This window comes from Bombus fervidus, chromosome 12 (assembly GCF_041682495.2).
Source record: "Bombus fervidus isolate BK054 chromosome 12, iyBomFerv1, whole genome shotgun sequence".
In the NCBI taxonomy this organism is placed as follows: Eukaryota; Metazoa; Arthropoda; class Insecta; order Hymenoptera; family Apidae; genus Bombus; species Bombus fervidus.
Genome location: NC_091528.1, coordinates 4888238 through 4912512, shown reverse-complemented (window position 1 = coordinate 4912512; position 24275 = coordinate 4888238). Strand labels below are relative to the sequence as shown.

The 24275-nt window shown below is 29.8% G+C and overlaps 2 protein-coding genes across 6 annotated transcripts; both read right to left on the bottom strand.

The window, feature by feature from the left end:
* Window positions 1–598: 598 nt before the first annotated feature.
* On the bottom strand, window positions 599–3223 carry LOC139993352 (protein Fer3). 2 transcript variants are annotated; one of them, XM_072015000.1, is made up of 5 exons: window positions 3059–3223; window positions 2540–2694; window positions 2205–2364; window positions 1688–1851; window positions 599–1605 (listed from the first exon to the last, which is right to left on the bottom strand). In XM_072015000.1, the coding sequence occupies exons 1-4, from the start codon at window positions 3104–3106 to the stop codon at window positions 1699–1701; spliced, it is 516 nt and encodes a 171-aa protein (XP_071871101.1). In that variant the 5' UTR covers window positions 3107–3223; the 3' UTR covers window positions 599–1605; window positions 1688–1698. The 2 variants fall into 2 exon arrangements, with proteins under 2 accessions (XP_071871101.1, XP_071871100.1); XM_072014999.1 differs by having other exon boundaries at window positions 599–1851.
* A 4142-nt stretch (window positions 3224–7365) lies between these two features.
* L(1)g0196 (inositol hexakisphosphate and diphosphoinositol-pentakisphosphate kinase) lies at window positions 7366–23975 on the bottom strand. 4 transcript variants are annotated; one of them, XM_072014934.1, is made up of 30 exons: window positions 23803–23975; window positions 23349–23447; window positions 22947–23054; window positions 20460–20660; window positions 20258–20398; window positions 20088–20178; window positions 19863–20017; window positions 19498–19790; window positions 19221–19415; window positions 19045–19131; window positions 18794–18982; window positions 18626–18711; window positions 18416–18553; window positions 17940–17969; window positions 16954–17188; window positions 16676–16884; window positions 16391–16617; window positions 16194–16330; window positions 15931–16045; window positions 15629–15868; window positions 15422–15538; window positions 15198–15355; window positions 14962–15110; window positions 14608–14655; window positions 11108–12622; window positions 10690–10963; window positions 10439–10557; window positions 10259–10370; window positions 9826–10191; window positions 7366–9751 (listed from the first exon to the last, which is right to left on the bottom strand). In XM_072014934.1, exons 2-30 carry the CDS (start codon window positions 23379–23381, stop codon window positions 9295–9297), a joined length of 6225 nt encoding a protein of 2074 aa, XP_071871035.1. In that variant the 5' UTR covers window positions 23382–23447; window positions 23803–23975; the 3' UTR covers window positions 7366–9294. The 4 variants fall into 4 exon arrangements, with proteins under 4 accessions (XP_071871035.1, XP_071871036.1, XP_071871038.1 ...); XM_072014935.1 differs by having other exon boundaries at window positions 18431–18553; XM_072014937.1 differs by lacking the exon at window positions 17940–17969 and having other exon boundaries at window positions 10439–10530; window positions 11108–11329; window positions 12269–12622; window positions 23803–23971.
* Between the last annotated feature and the right edge of the window lie 300 nt (window positions 23976–24275).

Sequence of the window (24275 nt, the reverse complement as noted above, 5' to 3'; positions counted from 1 at the left end):
AATCGCTGTTTGAGGTCGATTAATCAGTTTTCAGAAATAAATTATTTAAAAAAATAAGGAAATGACGATTTTTTAACGAAAACATTTATTATTAAAAGGAATCAATTTTTAAATAATCAGGCTTATAAAGATTTAACAAATTAAAATATCATAAGAATCATATGCTACTTTGTAAGTAATTTTATAAGAAATAATGTGTAAAAATTTGAAATTTATCTAATGATTATTCTCGAACATTACTGAGTATCAGATTAAAAAGCATAGTTTCGAAAAAACCGCATTTAACCTTGCTGCGATCCTTTGATTCTTTATATTTCAATTGTGTTTTAAGAAATTTTTAGTATGTTGTTACTATTACGTTATTATGTCATTTTTATCATTATTATTATCATGGTATTATGTTATTATTATCATTATTATATCAGTAATGATTCTTTTTTATTTTTCTCGAACTTAAGAAATTTTCTAATGATAAAGGAATATAATTCAGTAAAAAATAATTCAAGGAATGCAGTCAAGTTAAAATTTTATACAAAGAAATTTCTTCAATCTTTTAAAACAGACAAAATGGTGTACTAACGAAAGATACATACTGTGATAGTATTTGTACATCTTATATTTAAATATAATGATAATATGTAATAAGCAGATTTACATAAATTATGGAAGACACGGATTTTTATCTTATTTCGTAAAATCACATAAACATTAAGTGTTAGTTAATGTTTTTTCGAGTGGGTTCTTAACTACGCTTACTGTAATTTACTTAATACTCGAATTGTAACACTTATACGTATATGTGGATGCATTAATCTTACTTAATTTCAAACATATACGACATTACGTTCTTAGATGTATTTTGCACTCGATAGTTTTGTTCATATGAATGATTATATTATTTCGACGATTTACTTATCAATAAACTTAAAATATTTGTTGACAATTTTTAGAAGTATTCGAATATGTATAAGTTACTCCAATTTATGTAATTATTTTATTAAATATCCTTACAGAATCAAATTTGCGATATGTTTAATTAAAAAATCTTCTTTATGATTTTTCGAAAGTAAAGAAATTAGATGATAATCTATAGACTGCGAATATTTATGTAAATTCATATTTTTGTGGAGATAATTAAAAAAATGTAACCTAAGTAGAAAATTGTTTTATATACTAAATATTATAACGAATACTATACTGTGGATATTTTATATACATATCTTCGCGTATTATATGCATTTTGTGCATTTCAGTGCAAATTTCCCATAAATGCATAAAAAATCTGCCATTTAATAATGTACTTTGATTTCTGTATGTATTTTGAAACATGTACTGTGAGTTTAAAAAATCAAGTATCTATTGAAATATTAAAGAGAGGATTCGAATGAGTGTAGGTCAATGCCAGATTTGTTAAAGTTGTCGTTACATTGTTTTCTTACCAATAACCAAAGTTATCATTCAACCGCATATACATACATATGTAATTTTGTTAACTCAATTTGAAATAGACCAAATTGCACTTTTTAATATGTAACCAACCGTTTACCATGTTTTCTTACGAATATCACAAGTTATGGTAATTTCACTTCTAAAAATATCAGGCTGCTGAAATTGTAAAATGATTTACGTATAAAAAATTGATTTTTGATCAAATTCTTCTGTTTCAGGTTTTCATGTGAATGTTTACGTTTTACAGGTTTAATTTGGCAAGTAGTATTCCCTCGGGATGTATTCTGGCTTGGGGCTACTCGGTTCAATTCCAAGCAGCTCTCCCATAAACGCAATGTAAGTGATGGCCAAGCGCAAAGTCTCGATCCTCGACAGTCGTTTTTCGTAAGCAAAAGTTGGCACCTGAGGAATAAAGGTCGTAAAATAATTTTAAGCAACATTGGTATATCAATAGAATGCAGATATCTATGGATTTATGAGAAATGTAAAATTGTACAGAATGCACATAGTACGCAAAAGTATACAAAATATTTAAAGTGAAATATTTATTATAATATTCCCTGAATTCCTTTAGTTGTGCTCATTAAAGTATATACTTGGATAAACATTCGTTAATAATTAGTATAAAAATTAATTGTACAAAATTATACAAACGCATAATACAATAGTAGCAAAAGATAATCATTCTTATAGAAGTTAGCAATATTGTTATGAGACTCAAGAATAGAACAAAGATCTACGCATATACAACTCACTTTTCTGCGTAACTTGTCGAAAGCTTCATTTAAATTGAACATTCTGCGCCTCTCACGGATGTTTGCTGCTCTTCTTTGCGAAACAGTCGCCACGCGACGTCTTGGTTTCTTTGTGGTGGACGATGGGAGATTCGGAGATCTACCATTAGGCGTGTAACGACTGAAATTATTTTATTCATTGATAAATAATTAATAAAAAGTCGTTGTAAATAATTCTCATTTCTTTTAAGATTTGAAATCTTCAATATTTAGAATTATTTTTTCGATTTATCATTGCGTAAACTAGAATTATGACAAGAAATTTAACTATTGCTATAGCACACAGGGATAATTACCTTTGATGTAATAATGCACAGGGTTGTCTATATAATCCGTGTTCGTTCACATGAGAGTGCGAAGGAGGTGGTGCTTGGTATAAGACAGAACTGTCCCACATCGGGTAGCTTCCGAGTTCGCCGCTGACGTACTGCGACATATCCGCTGTAATCACCTATTTCATTTACTTGCGTTTACTTTTATATGCACGCTATTTCTTATTAATGCAAAAGAAATATCATCATTCGTGCTAATTATTATCTTTCATTATTATACAAACACAAATGAAAAATTAAATATTAATATTATATATTATAGTATTAAATATTGAAAGAAATATTAGAAAATTGTTAATCAAACTTCTCATTCGTGTTCTATGGATTATCACAATGTAATAATTTTATTTAATCAGTAAATAAGTAACTTTCTGAACAATATTGTAGTAAAAGATGTGTTACAATAATACTAATTTATTGATCTTATTTCTATACTATATACCTTCGTAATTAAAGGATTCACTTTTAATTATTTATACTCACTGGTGCTTGATTTCCATTGATCTCCCACAATGGTTCGGTGTAGCTCATATCCCGGGTTCTATCCAGGAGCAAACGAATTCAGGAAGTACCACCCTCGTATTTCAATTAAAAAAAAAAATAATGAAAAAGAATGTCGATACACGAATCAAATAAAACGTTTGTTGCGGTCTGAGTGTCACCTTCAATCTGAGGATTCCACTGATACCCTCATCCAGGGAATCGAACTCCTGGAGCTTGGTACATCTCGAGCCCGCCCCTTTTTCAAAGCAACCCTCTGGAACCACTGTTATTCACTATTCTCGGACGCTTGCGTCGTCATCCCTGTTCCAATTGGAGAATCTCACCCTTAACCAACTTGAGTGAAACACGATCGTTGGACAGGTGGTTGTGAAGGGTGGAGCTTACGAACAATCCTCATGGTTTGCCTTGTTTCGTAGGAGTTGAGGGCTGAACAGTATCGGAATTATCGACCCTGGTATGTTAAAGATGGACAAACTATTTGTTAGAAGCTTTTTTTAAATATCTACATTTCTTTCATTTCTTTTAATTTACTTCTTCTCTTTGTAATTGTAAAAGTTTTGTCTACATTCAACACTTCATGAAATAGATATTGATAAGAAATGATGAAATGAAAGAAAAATTATTTAACAATTTATTATTGTTCAAGTATTTTTGAATTCAAAATAGATATTTGTTGAACGAACTTATCATTTTATTGATTTTCACAATGAACTTCTTGATATTGTCTATCACTTTCTATTATGGCACGCAAACTTATTAATTTTGAAAAAGCGAATAGGATTGTATATTTTAAAGAACGATTAAAACAGATTTTCTTTTATCTCCCTTCAGGAATCATAGCATTGCACGTGTGCTAAATGGAGTGTAATCATCTGGTAGAGTTCTTCTGTCAACGTATTAAGCACAATCAAAGTATAAAAATTGATGCTAAAATATTATATATTACCAAATATTATACTATTGTGATGTTTTTCTTTGGAAGCAGTATGAAAATTCTTTATTTTTCATCTGGACAAATAAGATTACTTTACTATATATGCAACAAAATTTAAATTAAAATACAAATCATCCACTGATGATTAGTGATTAGATTTGTTTTAAAATCATGAAAGATACAATTTTCTGCAAGTTAGGATATTACGATTTCTTTACGATCATTTCGAGACAAATTGCTCCACATATTGAGGTCGTAACAGGATCACTCAAAAGACCATGACAAAGTCTCCTCAGAAGGGTAACATATTGTTAAACCGAGGGTGTATTCCCCCGAATTAATTAAATAGATATTAGCCGATTCACTTGACACTAAGTTCTCCCTTTTGACGCATATAAACATCCAGTGTGCTATCTGCGTGTCAAATCGCATTGTGTTTGCTTTGAGAGTTCGAGGGTGCACAAAGTTATTAATATTAAGCTACGAGCAAGCAGTCTTATTAAGATCATTCTCTCTTCTTTTTATTCTCTTACTGTCACTTTGTTATTGTTTGCATTTTAAAAAAATAATTTAGTCGCGTTCTTTATTTTTTTTTTCTTTTTGAGAATTTAAGAATTATTATTAAACATATTTATTCGTTTTCTAACCCCTTTTTGTACATTTTTAAAATCTTTCCAGAATAATAAAAAAATAATAAGATACGAAAAACATTTCTTAGAACTTGAACGATGAAAAATATAAAAGAAATTATTTCATAGTACGCTAAAAAAGAAAGGAATTTTATAAAAATTATATCAACTAAACACGATATGAAATATGCATTTTTTAATTTTATTTTGTATTTGTACATGCAGTAAGTATGCTACTTAAGAATGTTTTATAATAAATACGATAAAATGCGAGAGCGAGAAATGTATTAATTTATCTAACATATGATATATATCTTATAGGTTTGTATCCATTAACTGTGTCGGTGGATCTTTAATTCGAGTCTGGTAATATGCACTATATCCATAACTGCAAGCTGACGCTTCGGATCGATGCTCTGAGCGTCGGCGCTGAAATGCTTCATAACTGAATTTCGAAGCTTTTCTAGAATGAAGGATATTCGATATAATGCAGAATGAAAAGCAATTTACCCACCGTAAACACGTATCAGGATAAAATCAGTTAATTCAATAGAAACCATTAAAACAGATTAGTCAGTTACGTATTCTAAAAGTTTTTATTTTTTTATATTTTCATTTTTGATGAGTTCTAGTAAGTATGCAACAGTTAAATGCTATAAATGATTATTTGTCATATAGAAAATATTAATTTTCTATTTAATCTAATTTAATTTAGATAAATGTAATATTATTTTTCGAATACACTTAAATAACTCAAATAATCGAATAATAATTACATTATTACAAGAATTCTAATAAATTGACGTTTTCTTTTGTTTTTCAATAATTTGTAATGTTTTTAGATTATAATTTATAATATAATTTATAATATCAAGACAGTAAATCATCCTAACTTTCCGTGTGTTCTAATTTTATAAAAAATAACTGACAAATATGTGGGATGGCGTAAAGGGTGTCAAAAATCAGATTTGGGTTCATCCCCTCATGGTGCACGTGTTCGTTTGTGATCTAATTCTGATGCGATTCGAACAATGGATGCGCCTTCCGCAACAGGGTCACGCCATTGACAGCAATTACGTGATTTCGTTACAGAGATTTCCATCTTCTTGAATAGTACGTTGCCATATACCTAATATGGATTTATCACAGGGTTTCACTAAAATAGGGAAAAATTCGAACAAAATTTGTTTCTTTGTGGTATGATAGGACTTAGACTTTGGATCATGTAGTTACGAAATAAAAATATCAGTATATAGATATGAATTTTCATTAAAATTTATGAAAATATTTTCATTGCAACATTCTATGCTGTAGTATTTTATTTAGGTATATATAAAATTATAAACAAATGCGAACAATTAATTTCAAGAAATATTAAGATAAATATATGACTAATTTAATATAGAAAGCTACCAATTTACAGCAAAATACTGCAATATGTAGTGTTACAACATTACGCAGGCATTATATCATATTGCATTTTATTTAGATATAAATAAATTATAAATAAATTCGATGATTGACTTCAAAAAATAATAAGATAAATATACGAGTAATTTAATATGATATTTATAGAAATCTTGGAAAAATTCTTAAAAGATTTTTAGAGAAATGTCGAGAAAATGTACACAATATAAAAAGTTAAAATAAAGAGATAATATATAATTTTTTATACATAAAACGTTACATTAAATTATAATATCAAGTTATATAGTTAAAGTAGAAGACGCCTTTTTTTGAATTCTTAAAAATATTTGTATGTCAAGTGATCTCTTTTTTGACCAATCATAATCCTTGAGTAACTCCGCGTACAATCATCTTTGAATTTTTCTTTAATTAATATTTCGGTCGTGGTTAAATCACATCATTGTTATCGTAATCGAAAATAGATTTGTTCTTACGATCTTTCTCGTGTATCGTACAATATGAAAAGTACATGTTTAAAAAGGTAATAAATTTAATTTTCATGTTATCCAATTAGAATTTGTCACTTTCTCGGCAAAAGATGTATATAAGTTGAAAGTATCTCTGCTATTTCGTGAAAAATATGGTATAGATTTCTCACATTGAAGTGTATTTTTCTTTTATATGTACATTTGCAAAAATTGGAACATAAATACATTTTATATCTTTATTAATTTATTTATTAATAATTTGAAACAAATTACGATCGCCCAACTTTTTTCAGTCAATCATATTTGATCTTTTACTTTTTAATTTCAAATTTCTTTATCGTGTGCTTTTAGTTAAAAGCGTCTTGTTCTGTGTCTTTAAATAAATTAGTAATAGTTATATGGATAGCAACAAATTGTTAAACTATATTTACTATTCATTCATTTACAGAGATAATCACCGATTTAAACAACAATGCATTCTTCTTATCTATATGGAATTTCGAAAATATATATTTGTGTTCAACATTTAACACATTTTTGATGAATAAGAAAGTAAGAAAACACGTTAAATTGTAATAAAAATTTGCTAACGTATTTATTTTTTGATATTTATATCACAAAATTGAATACATATACACATAAGTAAAAATTTTCAATCAATTAAATGATTAAATTTTCGAGGATGAAATAGATTATTAATTCCATGTAAGGTTAAACATTTTATCACTGTAAATAATGATAAATTATTATCAAGAATAATGTTATGTCTATTAACATTTATTGATAAGGAGACAAAATCTGATAACACTCTTAATAAAATTAGATAAATTCCATTTCTAACTTTTTTTATTGTAATCTGTCATTTCTTACATATACATTTATGTTTTACATTTCTTTTTTTACAACTATGATGGTGTCAATGAATATGTCACTAATAATTGTATCATTGCACTGGTACCGGTGATAGAGACCTCAGGATAAAATATTTAACATTAACTTTTATTTCTTGTACAATAATGAATGCTTTACTTTAGAACAAAACTTTTTATATATTGAAAGAAAATTATATACGTTAAGCAAAAGATACTTAAAATATCCTACCACAACTATTTCTTTACAACACCTTGTAAATTCTCTACAAATTAGTGAATACTTAATTCTTTAACTGTATCTATCTACTAAAACTTATATTCATATATATAGAAACGTTTCTTCACTGAAGTACATTTTGCACAATATGGTTTCTAAAATGTCATAAAATGAATCACATCTACAAAAATCAGCTAATTTATATTTGCAAGAATCACAAAGTATAAGCCTTTTAACTTTATCACTATAAATAATATTGTTACAAGGATATTAAACATGATTTCATACATTCTTCCTAAAAGATTTTGAAATTAATTCACTAAATAAATTCCTAATTTTTCCAGGATGAAATAAATAGTTTATGTGATAAAGTTAAACGAGTACATCCTCTATAGCCATATGTGTGATGGTTTTATTGCTAATGTTAGAACTATAAAATCAGTTAGGAACATAATAAGATTGATTGAAAATAGCACCTTGCACATTTGGAATTGATATAAAACCACATTTATATTTATATAACTTCAGCTTGTATAGCTTTTTAATAAGAAACATTCTAAAACCACTTATAAGAAAAGTAGCATATATCCTCTATCAGATTAATTTGTAAGGCATTTACATCAATTCTTGAAATGAGCATATTTTGTTATAGAGCAATTATTGTTTAATTATTGTAATTTGAGTTAATGTTTGATAATTCATAGCATTTGTATATTCATAGAGATTTTCTGGTAATAATTTTATATTACATCCTCGCAAAATAAAAGAAAATTAATATTAAAGTCTAATAGTGGTACTTTTGAATAAATATATAAGGTACTTGTTCTTGAGTCTAAAGAAACAATTTCATGAGAAGTACATGTCATGTGTTATTTGTATTAGTAATACTATGTTTATAAGATCAAAGAAGAATAATACCATTTAATATGAAAGGAAATTTTAAACTTTTTTCCTTTCATGTATTTAGTTTAGCAAATGAGGTATATTTTGAACTTGTTGAGTCATAGGAGGTCTATATATGTTTCATATTCGATTATTGAAAATCTCGTAATTTGTATATGCCAAATATTTTCTTGAGGCAAATTCCTAATGCTTTTCTCTTCTTGACTCAAATTCATTTTGCCTTATATTCTAACACATTATTAACATTGGACATATATTATCTACAAAAATACTATTATACCATTACATACAAGCGTCAATTCAAAAATAATTTAATATACATACAATCTGATAAGTACATTATTAACACAGAGAAATGCTATTAACGTTGCTTTGATTTTAATAATATTTCCTCTTAATATGCAGTTCTTAACTCGTCTTTTTAAAATAATACTCTGGTATGTTCACATATTGGAAAAATTTCTTAATGTCTGCACCTTTATCATGTTATGCATGCCTTAAGTATTCCTAACAATCTTAACAAATGTAAAAAAATAGAATACCAAAAAATGTATACATTTTTGTGCCAGAAAACAAAATGCAAAAAATTTTCTCTTCATAAAATTTTATCAACGTATCCAGTATTTAACTCATGCAATACAAATTTTGATTTGTTCATAACAATAAACGTTTCAACAATTTTATATGCAATATCTTATTCGTTATATTAAGGAAATGGACTTAATAAATAAAATAACTCTGGTAATCTTTGAAAAAGTAATACTCTTAAAGGTCAGGTTCTTCTTTTTTTTCATCTTGAACATTAAAACCTATTGTCACGCTAGAGTTACCTGTCATGCTGCTTGCTACAGTCAGAATTGGCTCCTCTGCCTTCATTTCTACAGAGCAAGGATCTTTTGATTCCATCATACTCTGCTTCCAATTCTCTAAATCTTTATCTGACATATTTGAAAGAGAGCTTATCTTTGAAGTACATTTGTAGCTGTAATTTGATTCTTGCTTCTGTGTAGGAGTTTTTGGCATAGAAACACTCTGAGATCGAGAAAAATTCTTCTTCTTCTGTTGCTCTTGCATAACATCAATACCATCTTTGCTTTTTTGTATTTTTTCTATATTAAAAGATTCAGTTTTTATAGAAGCAGGTGATTTTGTCTTGTCTATATTATCTGCTTCTTTAATCCTGACGTCTTCATCTGATATTTCCATGCTTTCAACAAGGAATCTATTGTAGAAGAGATAGTAAAGTAGAATAACTAATTTCATTCATTTTTTTTTAATTTTAAAACAAAAACTTACCTTCCAATTTTTTTATAGCCACTACTAGATTTTGTGCTTGGATTTTCCTTCTGTTCAAATATTTGTTTCACATCTTGCTTTTTCTGCTCTTCAGTTTGTTTTAAAGTTATAGTATGGTCCTCATCATCATCCATATTATCAACCGGAAGATCATCAGTACGCATGATCTTTTGTAAATTAGAATTGAAGCCTGCTCCAAAACTACAGTTTCGTATTTGACCATCTTCATTGCTATAATAATCTGTATATGATACACTACCACGACCCTCTCTATGTTCTTGATCGATATTTATACAAAATTCGTTAAAATCCACATCCAAGCAGGGAGTTGTAGGAAATTTAGGACCCACATTAAACGATTGAGCTCTATAAAAAACAAAAGAATATAATTCTTAAATATAATACAATCTTTTTAATATTAAATATTAATTACCCGTCATTGCTGATTAAGCTTATAGACATACTACATTCTCCTGTTGAAGTCGGTGCAGGAGATGAGGGTTCAGAAGAGAGAAATGACTGTGGTTCACTGCTCCAGCCAGTACCTAAATTACACGTTAATTCATTATTAAAGAATAAAGTTAAAATAATAATATGAATAAGCGACACTCACTATTAGGGCTGGTTGGTGACAATTGATTTCTTATATCACAAGATTCTCCATCGTTCGAAGGTTTATACTGTATGGGCGTTGGCGTGATGTACCTAAGAAGAGAATCAATGTCTGCACCTCTAATGAAAAGTATGCAATCATCGCAATTAGAAAAAAACGAGAAATAAGGTACCAGAGAAGTCAGTGCAACTCTCCCTAGTAAAAACACTTTGATATATGAGGAAAAAAAAAGAAAAGAACTCAATACTCACAAGGATGGTTTACTTAATTTCTTACGGTACCTGACAGCTTCCAGGTCGGAAGAGTGGTACTCGCGACTGACTCCTCCAATATTGATATTTTGGTTAACTGATTCGTGGGTTGATCCACCAGGTGAAGGATACTTTGGAGGCGAAGAAGCGGGTGTTCGAAATAGAGGCGCACTGGTCATCATTTCCAAAAAGGAATCCAATTGACGTAACGACAATGCATTGTGAAGAGTTTCCAAAGGTCTTATTGGCGGTACACCACCAAAACCTTCTATTGCTAATGAGCACAAGATTGAATTAGTTCCACGAATAAAAATACTATTATATATGCTAACGGTAAATGCCAAAAAAAGTAAAAACCTAAGACACATTTTATGGCAAAAGGCAATAAAGAAGAAGAAGAAAAGAAATTGAGGCTCACCAGCAACAGCAGAGGCATGAGGTGGTACCATATCCTTGAGATTTGGCGCACTGGAGGATCCACTGATAACAGCTGTGCTGAACAAACTGTTTGCTGATCCAGTCAACTTCTTGTTGACGTTGTAGCCCAACAGCTTGAAATAACTCATCTGTCCGGAGATACTGTGACGGTGGCGCCTTGCTGTGCAGGTAGGGTCAGGTTGAATGATCGAAGGTCGTGTGTCTGGAGATGAGAAGGATCGTTGAGGCTGGAGTCGGGAGAACGGTTCACGTGGACTCTTGGAGCGATAGTAATACTTGCGAGGAATCTCGTGATCGTCGTGAACATCATTATCGTGCGCAGGGGACATATGATAAAGCATACTACTATGATCTGGTATATGTACCAGGCTATCGTGCCACTGGAAATTCACATTGGGACAAGACCAGCATCTGTACATTTTTGAACAATCAGCAACTTCACCATTTTCGTCTGAACAAACGGAATCAACACAAGAAAAGTCACCAGGTCTCACATTGGGACAGGATAACTTCCTGAACGGTACACGTGTATTCCCAATTACACTATCACTATTCAATTTTCGTCTCATTATATTCTTATCAAACCTCCACTTTTCTTTTTCCTTAAACAGCATCCATTCACTGCGATCGTGACCCCTTGACTGATGTTTATGTATGACACAATGATCGACCTTTGACTCTAAATAAGGAGCAACACTCTGTCTCTCAGGAAACACAAGAAGCCTATTCTTTAGATATACAAAGGGTAAATCAGGATGATCTAGTCCGGTGATTCCTCTGTGACACCCATAGCTATCATTGAAAGAAACACTACGAGGGAAACGACTGGGTACATCCTGGAGGCTCGAGTAACAGGAACAATTGAAAAACTTATGTGAGAGTGAGCGTGCAAAGTAGATATCAAAATTGAAACGCTCGACAGGCGGTAGATCTCTGCTTCTCAAAATCAGTTCCGAGACATTACAATTATAACAAAGACATTTAGGTACGTAAGGTGACAATGAACGAGAACGTTTGTCTAGTTTGATCCGTCCCGTGGATGTCACTGTTTTTGGGGTTCTTTCGTGCAAGGATAACGAGAAAAGGGATCGCTTTAACCACGGATTGCTTGGTGGCGGTTTCGAGGAATCGATCAACTCACCGCTACGCTCAATTCCAGGAAGAATCGTCTCTGAATGAGAACGTCCGTATTTCTTACTTTGAGTAGGTAGATCGAAAACGTAAGACTGTTCGAGATCGATATTGAAAAACGAAGAACGAATCGTGGGGATTGGTAATACGATATCCGTCACATCACAGCTCCGGCTGTTCGGTGAGATTAGAGGAGATGTGTGCAAAGTCACCAAGGGTGTCGATCTCAAAGTGGAGGTTTTTATCGAAGGAACTGGAAACTCCGGTGAACTAAAGGAGTGTGGCAGGCTGAATTTTTCCGTTGGCACGTTCAACAAAACCTGGCCAGATCTCTCTAAGTAGCGTTGCTCTGTTACATGCTTTTCTGTGTAGGGTGTTGCATGCGTAATTTCGTGAACGATTCAGAAGAGAAAATGGTGCAGTTAAAATGAACGTATGATAACGATGTAATAGTGGGATCAGGGTACAAAGGAGGGAAAGAAAAGAAAAGAAATAGATGATTAAATAAACCCATCACCAAAAAAATCAAAGTAACATTGGCAAGAACCTTTGGTCACGTCGTCGATGCTTGAAATTAAAACTTGTCGAAGTCGTTTTATCGTCACTGTATAATAAAAGGATTGATACTTGGGATTTGCAAAAATTGTGTATTCAAACAATTTTTAAATGAGTACTTTAAACATAATAGTGAAATATGAGAAACTTTTAAATAGTTCACATTGTAATAGCCCATGGACTTAGAATCAGAGATGCTAATGTAATTGGATTTCGTTGAAGACGACGTTACCAATGAAGGAATAAAATAACTGAAATACACAGGAAAAAGACGACATATACTTTAATTTACTTGTGTTTAGAAGGCACAAATTTGGTTAATGTTACACACCCATGGCACACGATAGCCATGCAACCAGTAAGCCAACCAAACAACAATTTGAGTTCATGAACATTTTATTGATATATGCTATATAGCTAATATGATTATGGTTTTATGCAATAACAACGATCAAAGATTGTAAAAAATGTAGTAGTAGTTGTTGTATTTCATATATAAAACTGGTATTCAAACATGCAACTGATAATTATGAAATTTTTAATTTCTATTAGAAATTGATTTGTTTAAATAGAAATATGAAAATTGAATTTTATTTGCTTGTATGTGCTTAGAATTTCTAACATCAATGGGACGGTAAAGTAATATTTTAATGGTGACAAAAAAAGGAAAAAAAAAAAAATAAAAATCATTCTACTAAGAAATACAAATATTTAATTATCTTAGTAAAACAGAAATTAATACCAAATCAAAAACCACTTTTTTTTAATTTGTATGTTGGTATGAAAGTATTACATACATGTGATCCATATTCATTCATATAAAATTTATATTTCTAAAAATGCAATATGAATAGTAAACAAAGCATAAAAGTGAATGATGGAGAACAAAAATGTAATGTAATCACATATTAATGGATATGAATGAAAAGGCTGCAGTATGATTTTAGAAAATAACTAAGCACTAGTAAATTGTGAATCTTAATGGAACAATGACTTAGGAATGAAGGAATTAGGATGACGACTGAGTAAGTTACACCATTTGTTAATATGTAACCCAAGCAGTCGTCCATAAAATTAGTTGGCTTCCACGCGCACAACTATCGCAGAGCAAAGAGTTATTTCAACTGAATTTTCCTATTTCTATCTAACGTCGTGTCTGTTTGTTAAATTCCATTAGCTAAGCTCTCATTTGTACAATGTGGTTTTAATTGGATATCTATCCAATATCTATTTATCCATTGAGGTATCAAAATTTAATCTTTGGTAAGAATTTTACAGTGTTACAATACTTACAACAAAAAGTAAACTTCGCTTGTAGGCTCTATTGCACACAAAACTGAATATAATACAAAAGAAGATGGTATATATAATATCACAGAAAATAATGCAACATTAAGGATTAGACATGATACTGAAGACTATCTACGGAAAATTATGCGTGTTTACTATTGATAGTAACTATAAGACAATGCTTTCTATAGAAGTATTGCAATACCAAGAAATATAAAGGATGCTTTATATTTTATGAAAGAATTAAAAGATGCAAATCACAGTGATCAGCAGCTACAAAAATTACTATCTCAAAAGCGAAGAATAATTTGAATGGTCAACTAAATAGTTAACGTATCTATGAAGATAACTAAATAAAAAAAGAAAAGAAAAGATTGTAAATCCTGATTGTATCAGGGTAATACAATATATTGAAAGTTTAGATGCTGTGGAAATCCTGTAATGATCACCTATGATAAGACAATGCATTATAACCTGCTGACGTTATTATAGGAACTAACATACCTTCTTTGTTGACCGCGTCCAAGCTCTGATACTGCAGCTTGTCCGCAGCTATAAAAAGAGACACGAAAAACACCAGCCTTTCTGATAAAATCTGATTGTTAATATTAACCATATGTACCCAAGAAGAAAAATGTTATTAATGAAATTAAATGTTTACAATGTTCTTACAATACATTACTGTATTTTCAACAACATATTGCCAAGTTATTGTAACGTTTTACGAAATTAATATTTACAAATGTCCTGTGTAACCTTTTTTGTTAGAATTCACTTCCATGCATAATCAGATTACTATGGACTTGTTATTATATATTAAACATGTACAATAATATTAAAGACCTAGACGTTACTTACCTTTCTCGGGCTTGTCCTGTCTTTGATGATCATAACTGCGAGCACGTGGTTCAACAATTGTGCCTCTTTCTGCGTCACGTCGCTGACGTTGACTTGCAGCTAATTGACTACCAAGTCTTGCTGCTTCATGACCAGCTACGGTTCTAGCACTAAATGTTGTACAATATTTTATAAAAGATCATCGATAGTTAGTTAATTTATAAAAAAAGATTCATTGAAAGTTTCATACTATGTACCTTATTGGAATGGGCGCAGAACTCTGCAAAAAGCCACTATCAAATGGTTCATCCATCATGTTAGGATGTAAGTCCATCATATCAACTCCTCTACTGGTTGTTGGACTATCCATCATTGCATCTACAGTATCTGTTTCCATTGTTCGTGGAGGTGTTTCCTAAGTATTAAATAAAAAATGCTAATTTATTTATACTCTCTTTTGATTAAAAACATTTATACATACAGATTGCAATGGTGGATTCATAAAATCGTCTTCCAAAATTCCCAATTCTACATCTTCTTCCTCTATTCGAGTGCTACATTGTGAAATGGTATCTTGAGCAGAACCACCACTTTCACCCTGAAAATATAAAGTATGTATAGCTTTGTACTTCGAAATATTTCGTTGATCATGGATAAAATAGAAGTATTAGCTATAAGATTTACTTACTACATTATGGCTACTCTCATTACGTGAATGGGGTCTAAAACCTGGTCCTGGTGGTAAATTCTTTTGCACACAACAATTTACACCAGGACTGAAATGCAATTCAACATGAAAACGTTCTTCACTGCTAGGATCTTTAGTTGGATCTTCGTACAACATAACTACAATTTGAGACATGTAATTTAATTCCGAAACCATACTAACGTACTCCATAGCTCGACGCCATTGTTCATCTTTCATTACCTGTGTAATTAAAACATTAAAATTTGTTATACATTGCGTAAAATAAATATGTAGATACATACATCAAGTAAACCACCATAACGTAAAACAGTTAACAAAGAATGTACGTGGCTTTCACTTGTAAAGTAAAGTCTTGTGCGTACATGCCGACCGGGACTAGAAACACCATGCGAGTATCTAAAATTATAACAATTACCCGTTACATTTTGCCTCACACACACACACACACACACACATACGCACGCACGCACGCACGCACGCACGCACGCACCATACATTGAACACATTATACCTCATATCTGACAGACACAAATGTTCAATTTACCTCGGATTGAGTCTATTAACTGTTTCTTCTCCAGTTTCTTCGATATTTCTCTGCAAATCTGCTCTTATCTTTTTTAAAAGAGGAGTGCAAATACCTTGGCCTATGGTGAGCTTCTCTTGCACTGTTAATCCATATTCCTAGAAAAATTTTTAATTGAAGTACTTTTTTAAAGAGATAAAATTTATTGAAATTCTCACCTGTGGTATCACTATATCTGCCAGATACTTAGAATAAATGTACAATTCCTCCGCGTGTTCGAATTGCAACGTATGGTTGTTATGTTGTAAATCATACTTTATACAATCATAAATATCCGGGATTTTCGATATGTCGAACCTCTTATTTTTGGTACAAAAATCCTTCTCAATCTTTCCCCATCGACGGCCCATTAATTCCCACGTTTCACCATGATAAAGAATTGCATCTAAATATATTAGATAGATAAATATAATTTCACAATAAGATTATAGATCACATCGTACCTTTGGTTTTAGGATCATCTTTCTTAATACGAACAATGTCCATTAATTTTTGAATCAAAGTATGAACATGCTGGCAGCAACGAACAGGATTTTTAACAAAATCCATGGCTGCGTTAATACTCAGTGCGTTACCAGGATTTATCTGTTCCCTGTCTTCACATGTAAATTCTCGGTCTTGTTGTAATAATTCATGAAGTCGTGTTTTTACCCTATAAAAATATATCGTTAGAATTTACTCAAAATTCTACAACAATTCTTTTGTAAATTGCCTTACATACATATTTTGGTATTTACTGCTATCGCAATCGTTGTCCAATAGACCATTAGTATTAGCACTCTTCACCATCTGCACTAATATTGGCGTTAGTTCACCCTCTAATGCTAGTAAACCTTTTGCAAAGGCTGCTGCTGTCATTTGAACTCTTCCTTCATCACTTGCATAGATCTTCAAGTCATGTCGAAATGTTGAATGAAGTCTAAGTAATCCTAAACCTTGTGCACCAGCATAGTCACCTATATATGTATAAAAATACTTCAGAAGAACAGAATGTAATAAATACAAAATATATCTTTCATTTTCAATAAACATAAAGTACATATGAGATTTCAGTGAATGATCTACGTTCTGGTAAAAACATCATGGAAGATCGGTACAAAAATCGTTGATCGTACATCAATTTACTAAAAGTCTAAATTAATTTACGAAAAGTCTAATCAAATGTATATACATGACTTTTTTGAGATGTTACATATTATTCATGTTAGTGTTCTTTTAAATAATACCGTAAAAATTATTCTATATTAATATTTATCTTTGATTTTCTTAAAGTGAAAATGTAGTTAAAATTATAATAGAAAATGGAGTAATATATATAAATTTACAACATATATATATGTGTGTATAGGTGTATGTATATGTCCTTTAGACATGATACTGCATGGATGACGAGATGTATGAAACCTATTGAAAAAAAAAAGATAGGACATATAAACATTTAAGGCCACAAACTAAATAAAAGCAACTATCCTTAAACTGTCAAGCATTTCATTGCAATAAAATGGAACACACTGAATTAGCATAGAAACAGCATTTTCTTCTACGTTTAACAATTTTTTTACGATCTTCGCACAAAAATCTGCAAAATAGCAAGAATTTTCTAACAAGAACATATTGATAGAATTTCTAAATTACTATTTCTATGCATCTATAACACTACATCGACATAGAACTACAAAAAAGCATTGATTCAGAATAAAAAGTTACCGTGGTTTGGTAACATCTCTGAGTCTTCCTCTGAAATAATATTTGGAATTATCCATGAATCAAAGATTTTTGTAAAGGTATAAGATATTTGCTATCCTTTAACCAAAACGAAATCATCGATAGATTAATTAAAAGCTTGAAATTTAACATTTGCTTTTACGCTCTTATTTTTAAATAAAAAATAAATTACATTTTAACATATCCAACTGCCTAATGCATACATATGAGTTTTATTTCGGTTAAATTGTCTGAAATGCGTATATATGTATACATATATACATACATATGTATATTTACTGTGCAAGATAAATAGCAATATATGTATTATGCATACGCTCAATTGAGCAGTCCAGATAAATGATAGGTCCAGCCGGAGTTCAGCCAACATAAGAGACTTATTAAATAAAAAATCTCATTATAAAGTATAAATTAACTCAAGAGTGAGCATGATAAGCGTATGAACATAAGATACGAACCACTAAGGTGTCTACCTTGACCACCAGGATACATGCAGCGAAATATTCTTCCTAACTCCTCTGCCTGAATACGGCCGGCTGGTGTTAGTTCTCCACCCCATTTTAATATCAATACAAGGGAAGGTTCTCCAAGTCGATCTAATAAAAATATGTGATTTAGAAATAATAGACATCTATATTACGTGGATATAATATTCTACGCTTTGATACCATCATCTGATGAACTTCCTCTTGGTCGGCCTCTTGGTTGATATTTCATTTGTACCTTGCGATTTATCCCTGAGAAATGACCGTACCTGAAAAATATGTTACATATAGTCAAAGTTAATATTCGTAATTGAATAAAAGATTATATATAAAAAAACAATGTTTACACACATTTCTAAGACGCTTTTCAATTGTTCTAATTTTCCTTGTTTTTCTTCCAATTCAGGTCCAGCAGCACGATGTTGTATTTCAGCTAATAAACTACGTGCGGTATCCAATATTTCTTGCAATTGCTTAGGCCTCTTTAATTTAATATGACCATGTTTGTAGCCGTCGTATTTTGCGAATATCTCGAAAAATCTGTATGCAATAGAATATGTGAGATATTGTTCTTCATATATACCTTCAAGAAATACACTTACTTCGGGTGACGAACTTCTACTTTCATTTTCTGTTTTGGCGTTCGATCTCCATGCCTTATAACAGCAACTACACATCGTAATTCCATCCTAAATTAAATATAGAAGTATTGATATAATTATGATATCTAAAAATAATCTGAATATATTAGCATAATAAGAAAGTAAAATTTATTTACATTTTTCCAAATGTAGTAGGCACAATAGGCGGATCGTCCAATTGAAAAGGAACGCTCCATGGTATATGTAAAGTAGGTGCCAATTCTCTTAAAATCATATTTCCCAAAATCTTTGCGCAGTCATCATAATATTTATTAGAATTCTTTACAAAACTAAATCCATTTACGTCGCACACAAATGACTGCCCGTTTGCCCTAAAATATTATACATGATTAGTATAATAAAGAATGGATTATTACTTCTTTTAATCTCACTATATTTAAAATTTCAATATACCTAAGTAAATCAAAACCACAAACTGTTTGTTTAAAAGCTAAGCACACTTTTCTACTAATTAGCTTTTCAGCATTACTTAGTATAACCGGATAGCGAATTTCTTTCCCTTCTGAATCTCTTTCGACTTTACCATCCAATGCAGGGCTTTTTCTTGCCTCTGCGTGAGCATAATCTGGACCCACGGTATAAACCTTAACGTCTGTACCGTCGGTTGGCATAAAATCTTCGTATATGTAAGAACCTGTTTTACGAACTCGAGATTCTGGTGAATATACACTACTACGACTTCCAATCTGTAATATTATGAATTGAAATTTAACTATGCCAAATAAAAAAAAATTATTTTTGTTGAATTTACTATATACCTTCCTAAATAATCTTTGACTGCCTCCGCCTGCAGATGTAGGATAATAAATGTAAATATTATGATCCTCTGCAGACACTGGTTTTTCCACAAACGGTTTGTTGAATGTAACACCATTAACTTCGACATGATCTTCTGATTCTACTAGTTCATGATCTGAAATGAATTTTCTGTCATAAATCTCCAATATAAAATTGGATCAATATAAATGATAAGCGTCACATACGTTTTGGATCAGACGAATCTCTATCCAGGACAGCATATCTCGGGATTTCAATACCTTCACTCTCTAAGATAGCATAGACTCTTCTACGATCCTATTAAATTGGTGTCATATAAAAAATAATATGTTCCATCACTCAGAATATTTGACAATATTTATCACGAATTACATACCTGAATATCATATTGCATGGGTAAATTATTGATGATAAAAGGATTTCTAAGATTAGCATAATTTATAGCTTTATCAAGGGGAAAGCCTTTACTATGGAAGCTTATTAAACAATCAACAATTGGCCAATCTTCTACAGACTCCTATAAATACATATTTTCATACATTATAATTGAAACATTAAATATTTTCTACTGCCATTACCTTTAAAATAACTTCTTCAGGAAATACTATTATTTTAATGTACTCAAATTCTTCCAATCTTGTTAAAATTTCCTTCATTGGTTTACTTTGCGATTTTTTTGCCATCGCACAGATTCCAACCAAAACTTGCTTCCCTTCTCCTTCCAAATCGCTTCCACCCATGCATCCATCATCATTGCTGCACCCGTCCGACAGTTCGGCCTAAATGAAAGTTTATATTAATTGAAATTTGTTTTCTGATCTGATTATTATTCTGTTTGAATTGTTTTTGTTTTAATCTTACTATCTTTGTACTCACCTAATATCGCATGAATTTAAAAGAAGCTAATAATAATATACAAAATAAAACTAAAAAATGTATTAAATTTTTACTTATATAGTGCAAAAATTTATAAAATGTTTATTAATAATTGTGTTAAATATTGCTCACCCACTTTCTAGATGATTACAATAAAATGTAAAAAAGACACATGCATTACTTGCCTACATAAAAAAGGAAATATAAATTGAATATAAATATAGTATAAATATAGTACTTTTACAAATGTATTGTATGTCTGGGTGATAAAAAAGTAGTAAAAGTTATTAGAATACCAAATGATTTGTCATTCTACATTTTTCAACAAGTTCAACTATCAATGACTGAAAATTATATAAATTTAATTATTACAATGATACATTCCTAAAACTGTCTAACAAAATTGTATTATTAATAAAGAGACTCAGCAAATTTGAATCATGTGTTAATTATTACATACAAAACAATCATCACAGTAGCACTCCATATCCAGATGTATATCTTCCATCTTAAAGGTAGATATAGAATTGATTTTTATCATTACGATAATACCATTTTTCAAAAAGTCACTAGTCTTTTAATTATATGCACTTCATACAATAGTAATTTTTTCCTTACATCACATTTTAAAGATCAACACTCATAATATTATTTTTCACAGATAAATACAAATTGTTATGTATTCCCTATAATTTAATTTTTTGATATATTTTAAATTAAATCTTAGATTTATATTGCATCTTATCTTTTAAAATTGTGATAAGGAAGAAATTAACTTAAAATACTTTAACAATTAAGTATGAAATATTTTATCAGACCACTTATTAAGAGTTGATTAGAACATTATGAAAAGAAGCATCTACTAGCTTGGAATTAGTTTGCAATTTGTTTAATCTTAACATTACTGTCTGAGCAATTGTATGCTGAACTGAAAATAAATGGAAGCAGACTAATAAAGTACTCTTTGTTTAAAGATAAGAAAGAGTTATATCTCTGGAAGATATATATTTCATAAATCTATCTTGAGACAAGAAAATTTTTTTTGCATAAAGAGTAAGTGCTACAATGATCATATATAGACTTAAGCAAATAAAAACAATATGAAGACAATTTTTTATTCTTTTACATTAAATATTATGAATCTACTAACAGATAATAACTAAGAAATTAATTAGAAGAAACTCTACCATTATTTGCCAATATGGTTCTGCTTCATTATCACAATCGAAAATGTAAACATCAGGAATTGTGGTAGTTGACAAAGGATTTGCATTTTCCATTACAAATTTAATTTCGAAGTACCATAAGCTAATAGCATAATTATATATAATGATAGCCTTAAAAAATTTGCACTAATATTAACATTAACATTAAATATTGAATCTCAGTCAGTTCAATAATTAAATGTTTTACTACATAATATGTTTAATTAAGTTAATAATGATTAAACACTAAATACACTAAACAATATTAAATTAGATATTCCTCCTTAGACCATTATATTGTAGAACATCAATTGTTTAAATTAATTTACTAATTATAACAGACATACAGCTTATGCATTGTATATGCAACTATACAGCCAAGCACTAAGTCTTATACCACTTTATTTTTAGACTATTAGAGTACCAAAGACTCTGTGAGTCATCAAGTTATTTAAAAGTAATTGAAACACTAATAAGTAATTAATGAATTCATTAATTCACACTTAGCGAAATGTGTTTGCATGTACTATTGAAAATAAACAAAATAAACAAAATTATTAAAAATTCTAATTTCATATAAAGTATGTCTTCCAAAAAAAAAACATATATATATATATGATACATGCAGGTACTGTATAGTATTGTATAAAACAATAATTTTTTTTAAACAAAACAGTTTTCTAACTTTTCTCACATACTGTTTACTAATTTAAAGTAAAATAGAGTTGGTATGCAAACATACAATATAGTTCTTGTCTCTACATCTTATTCTTTTATTGTCTAGTTAAATTAAAAGAAATAAATAAATTCTAAAAAGTCTTAGTACATAATCAATCTTACGTGAATTAAGATGTAGATTAAAATCGAAATGTAAATTTATATTTTATATCACTGATAAAACTTACAATCTATTTAGGATTATCATTTTGATATTTGTTTGTTCTTTACATATGATATATTGCATATAGAAAAAGTAAAACTTACTCTTTTTGATGAACGATATATAGAAGAAGCTACAGGACCCACAAGGTTTGGTTGTACAGTATTTAAATCCCCTACATAGAAAATTGGTCGGCTGGCACTCCGTAGACCCTATTGATTAATTATTATCCATCAAAAATTTATATTCCTGATATTTGATTACATAAAGAATTTATGGTATATAAAAATTTAATAGTATATTTATTGTTTTAGATTAGTTTATAAAATTATGTGATCATTAGTTTCCTAAAGCAAAATAAATTTAAAATTAAATAAAACAAATTTCACGTTAAATTTCTTCTAAAAAGATCTAGTTTATAATTGTTTCTTCTATTTTATTAAAATATTAAAAGTTATAAAATTGTTAAAAATAATATCAGAAATAAAAACTATTTCTGTGTTTACCTGATAACCATGTTCCAATTCAGTGTAAGACATGACAGAACGGGTTTCATTGAGGAAAAAGAAACGGTTTCAGCTTGGACTTAGAGAATTCGCTGTGCCCTAAAACAATTGTTATTATACATAAACCAAAGATTCAAACGAATGTCATTATTAAAAAACTTGAACAATTATTTTCATATAATAATTAAAGAACAACGTAACAAACTATTATAATTGTTGTAGTTAATATTTTGTGCATGTATAATTGTCAAACTAAGAAAAGATAACCTTGACGATTAAATATTTCTATATTTTTTACAATAATTCAAATTTAATCAATTTACATTAAAATTAAATCAATACAATAATGACTTAAGATAAATAAAGCTAAGTATAATTTAATTCTAGACAATGTTGCGACTTATTTTGTTTCCTTCTTTTTCAATGTAACATCGATGATTTCAATTAAACTCACTAATCTTAATTTCGAATGGATTTAAAGATTCGACGGTAAAGACAACAATGCAGATTTAATAAACAATATTGGATCTCTAGCTGATTAAAAATTTCCACTTTAATATCCTTCAATTTTCGGACATCTTGTCAAACTTAAATCTCGATCTCTCGTATCGTTCGGAAATCGCTCATCCGGTTAACATACATATGTATAAATCGATCGATATTACTAGATATTACGTGTCGTTGCATGTAAACATGTAAACAAAATATTTTTAAAAACAAGGTATTGCGTAAAAACACAAATTGAGTTATTAGAACAAAAATCTTTTGTAGACACATATTTATAAAGTTTAAGAGATATATAACAATAATACTAATAGTAATAATAATTTTATTTCTCTTTTCATACTTTATAATACAAATTTTTAGCTTTTTAACGGCCATTTGTATACTATTGCATTTAGGTATCACTTTAAGAGATATATAAAA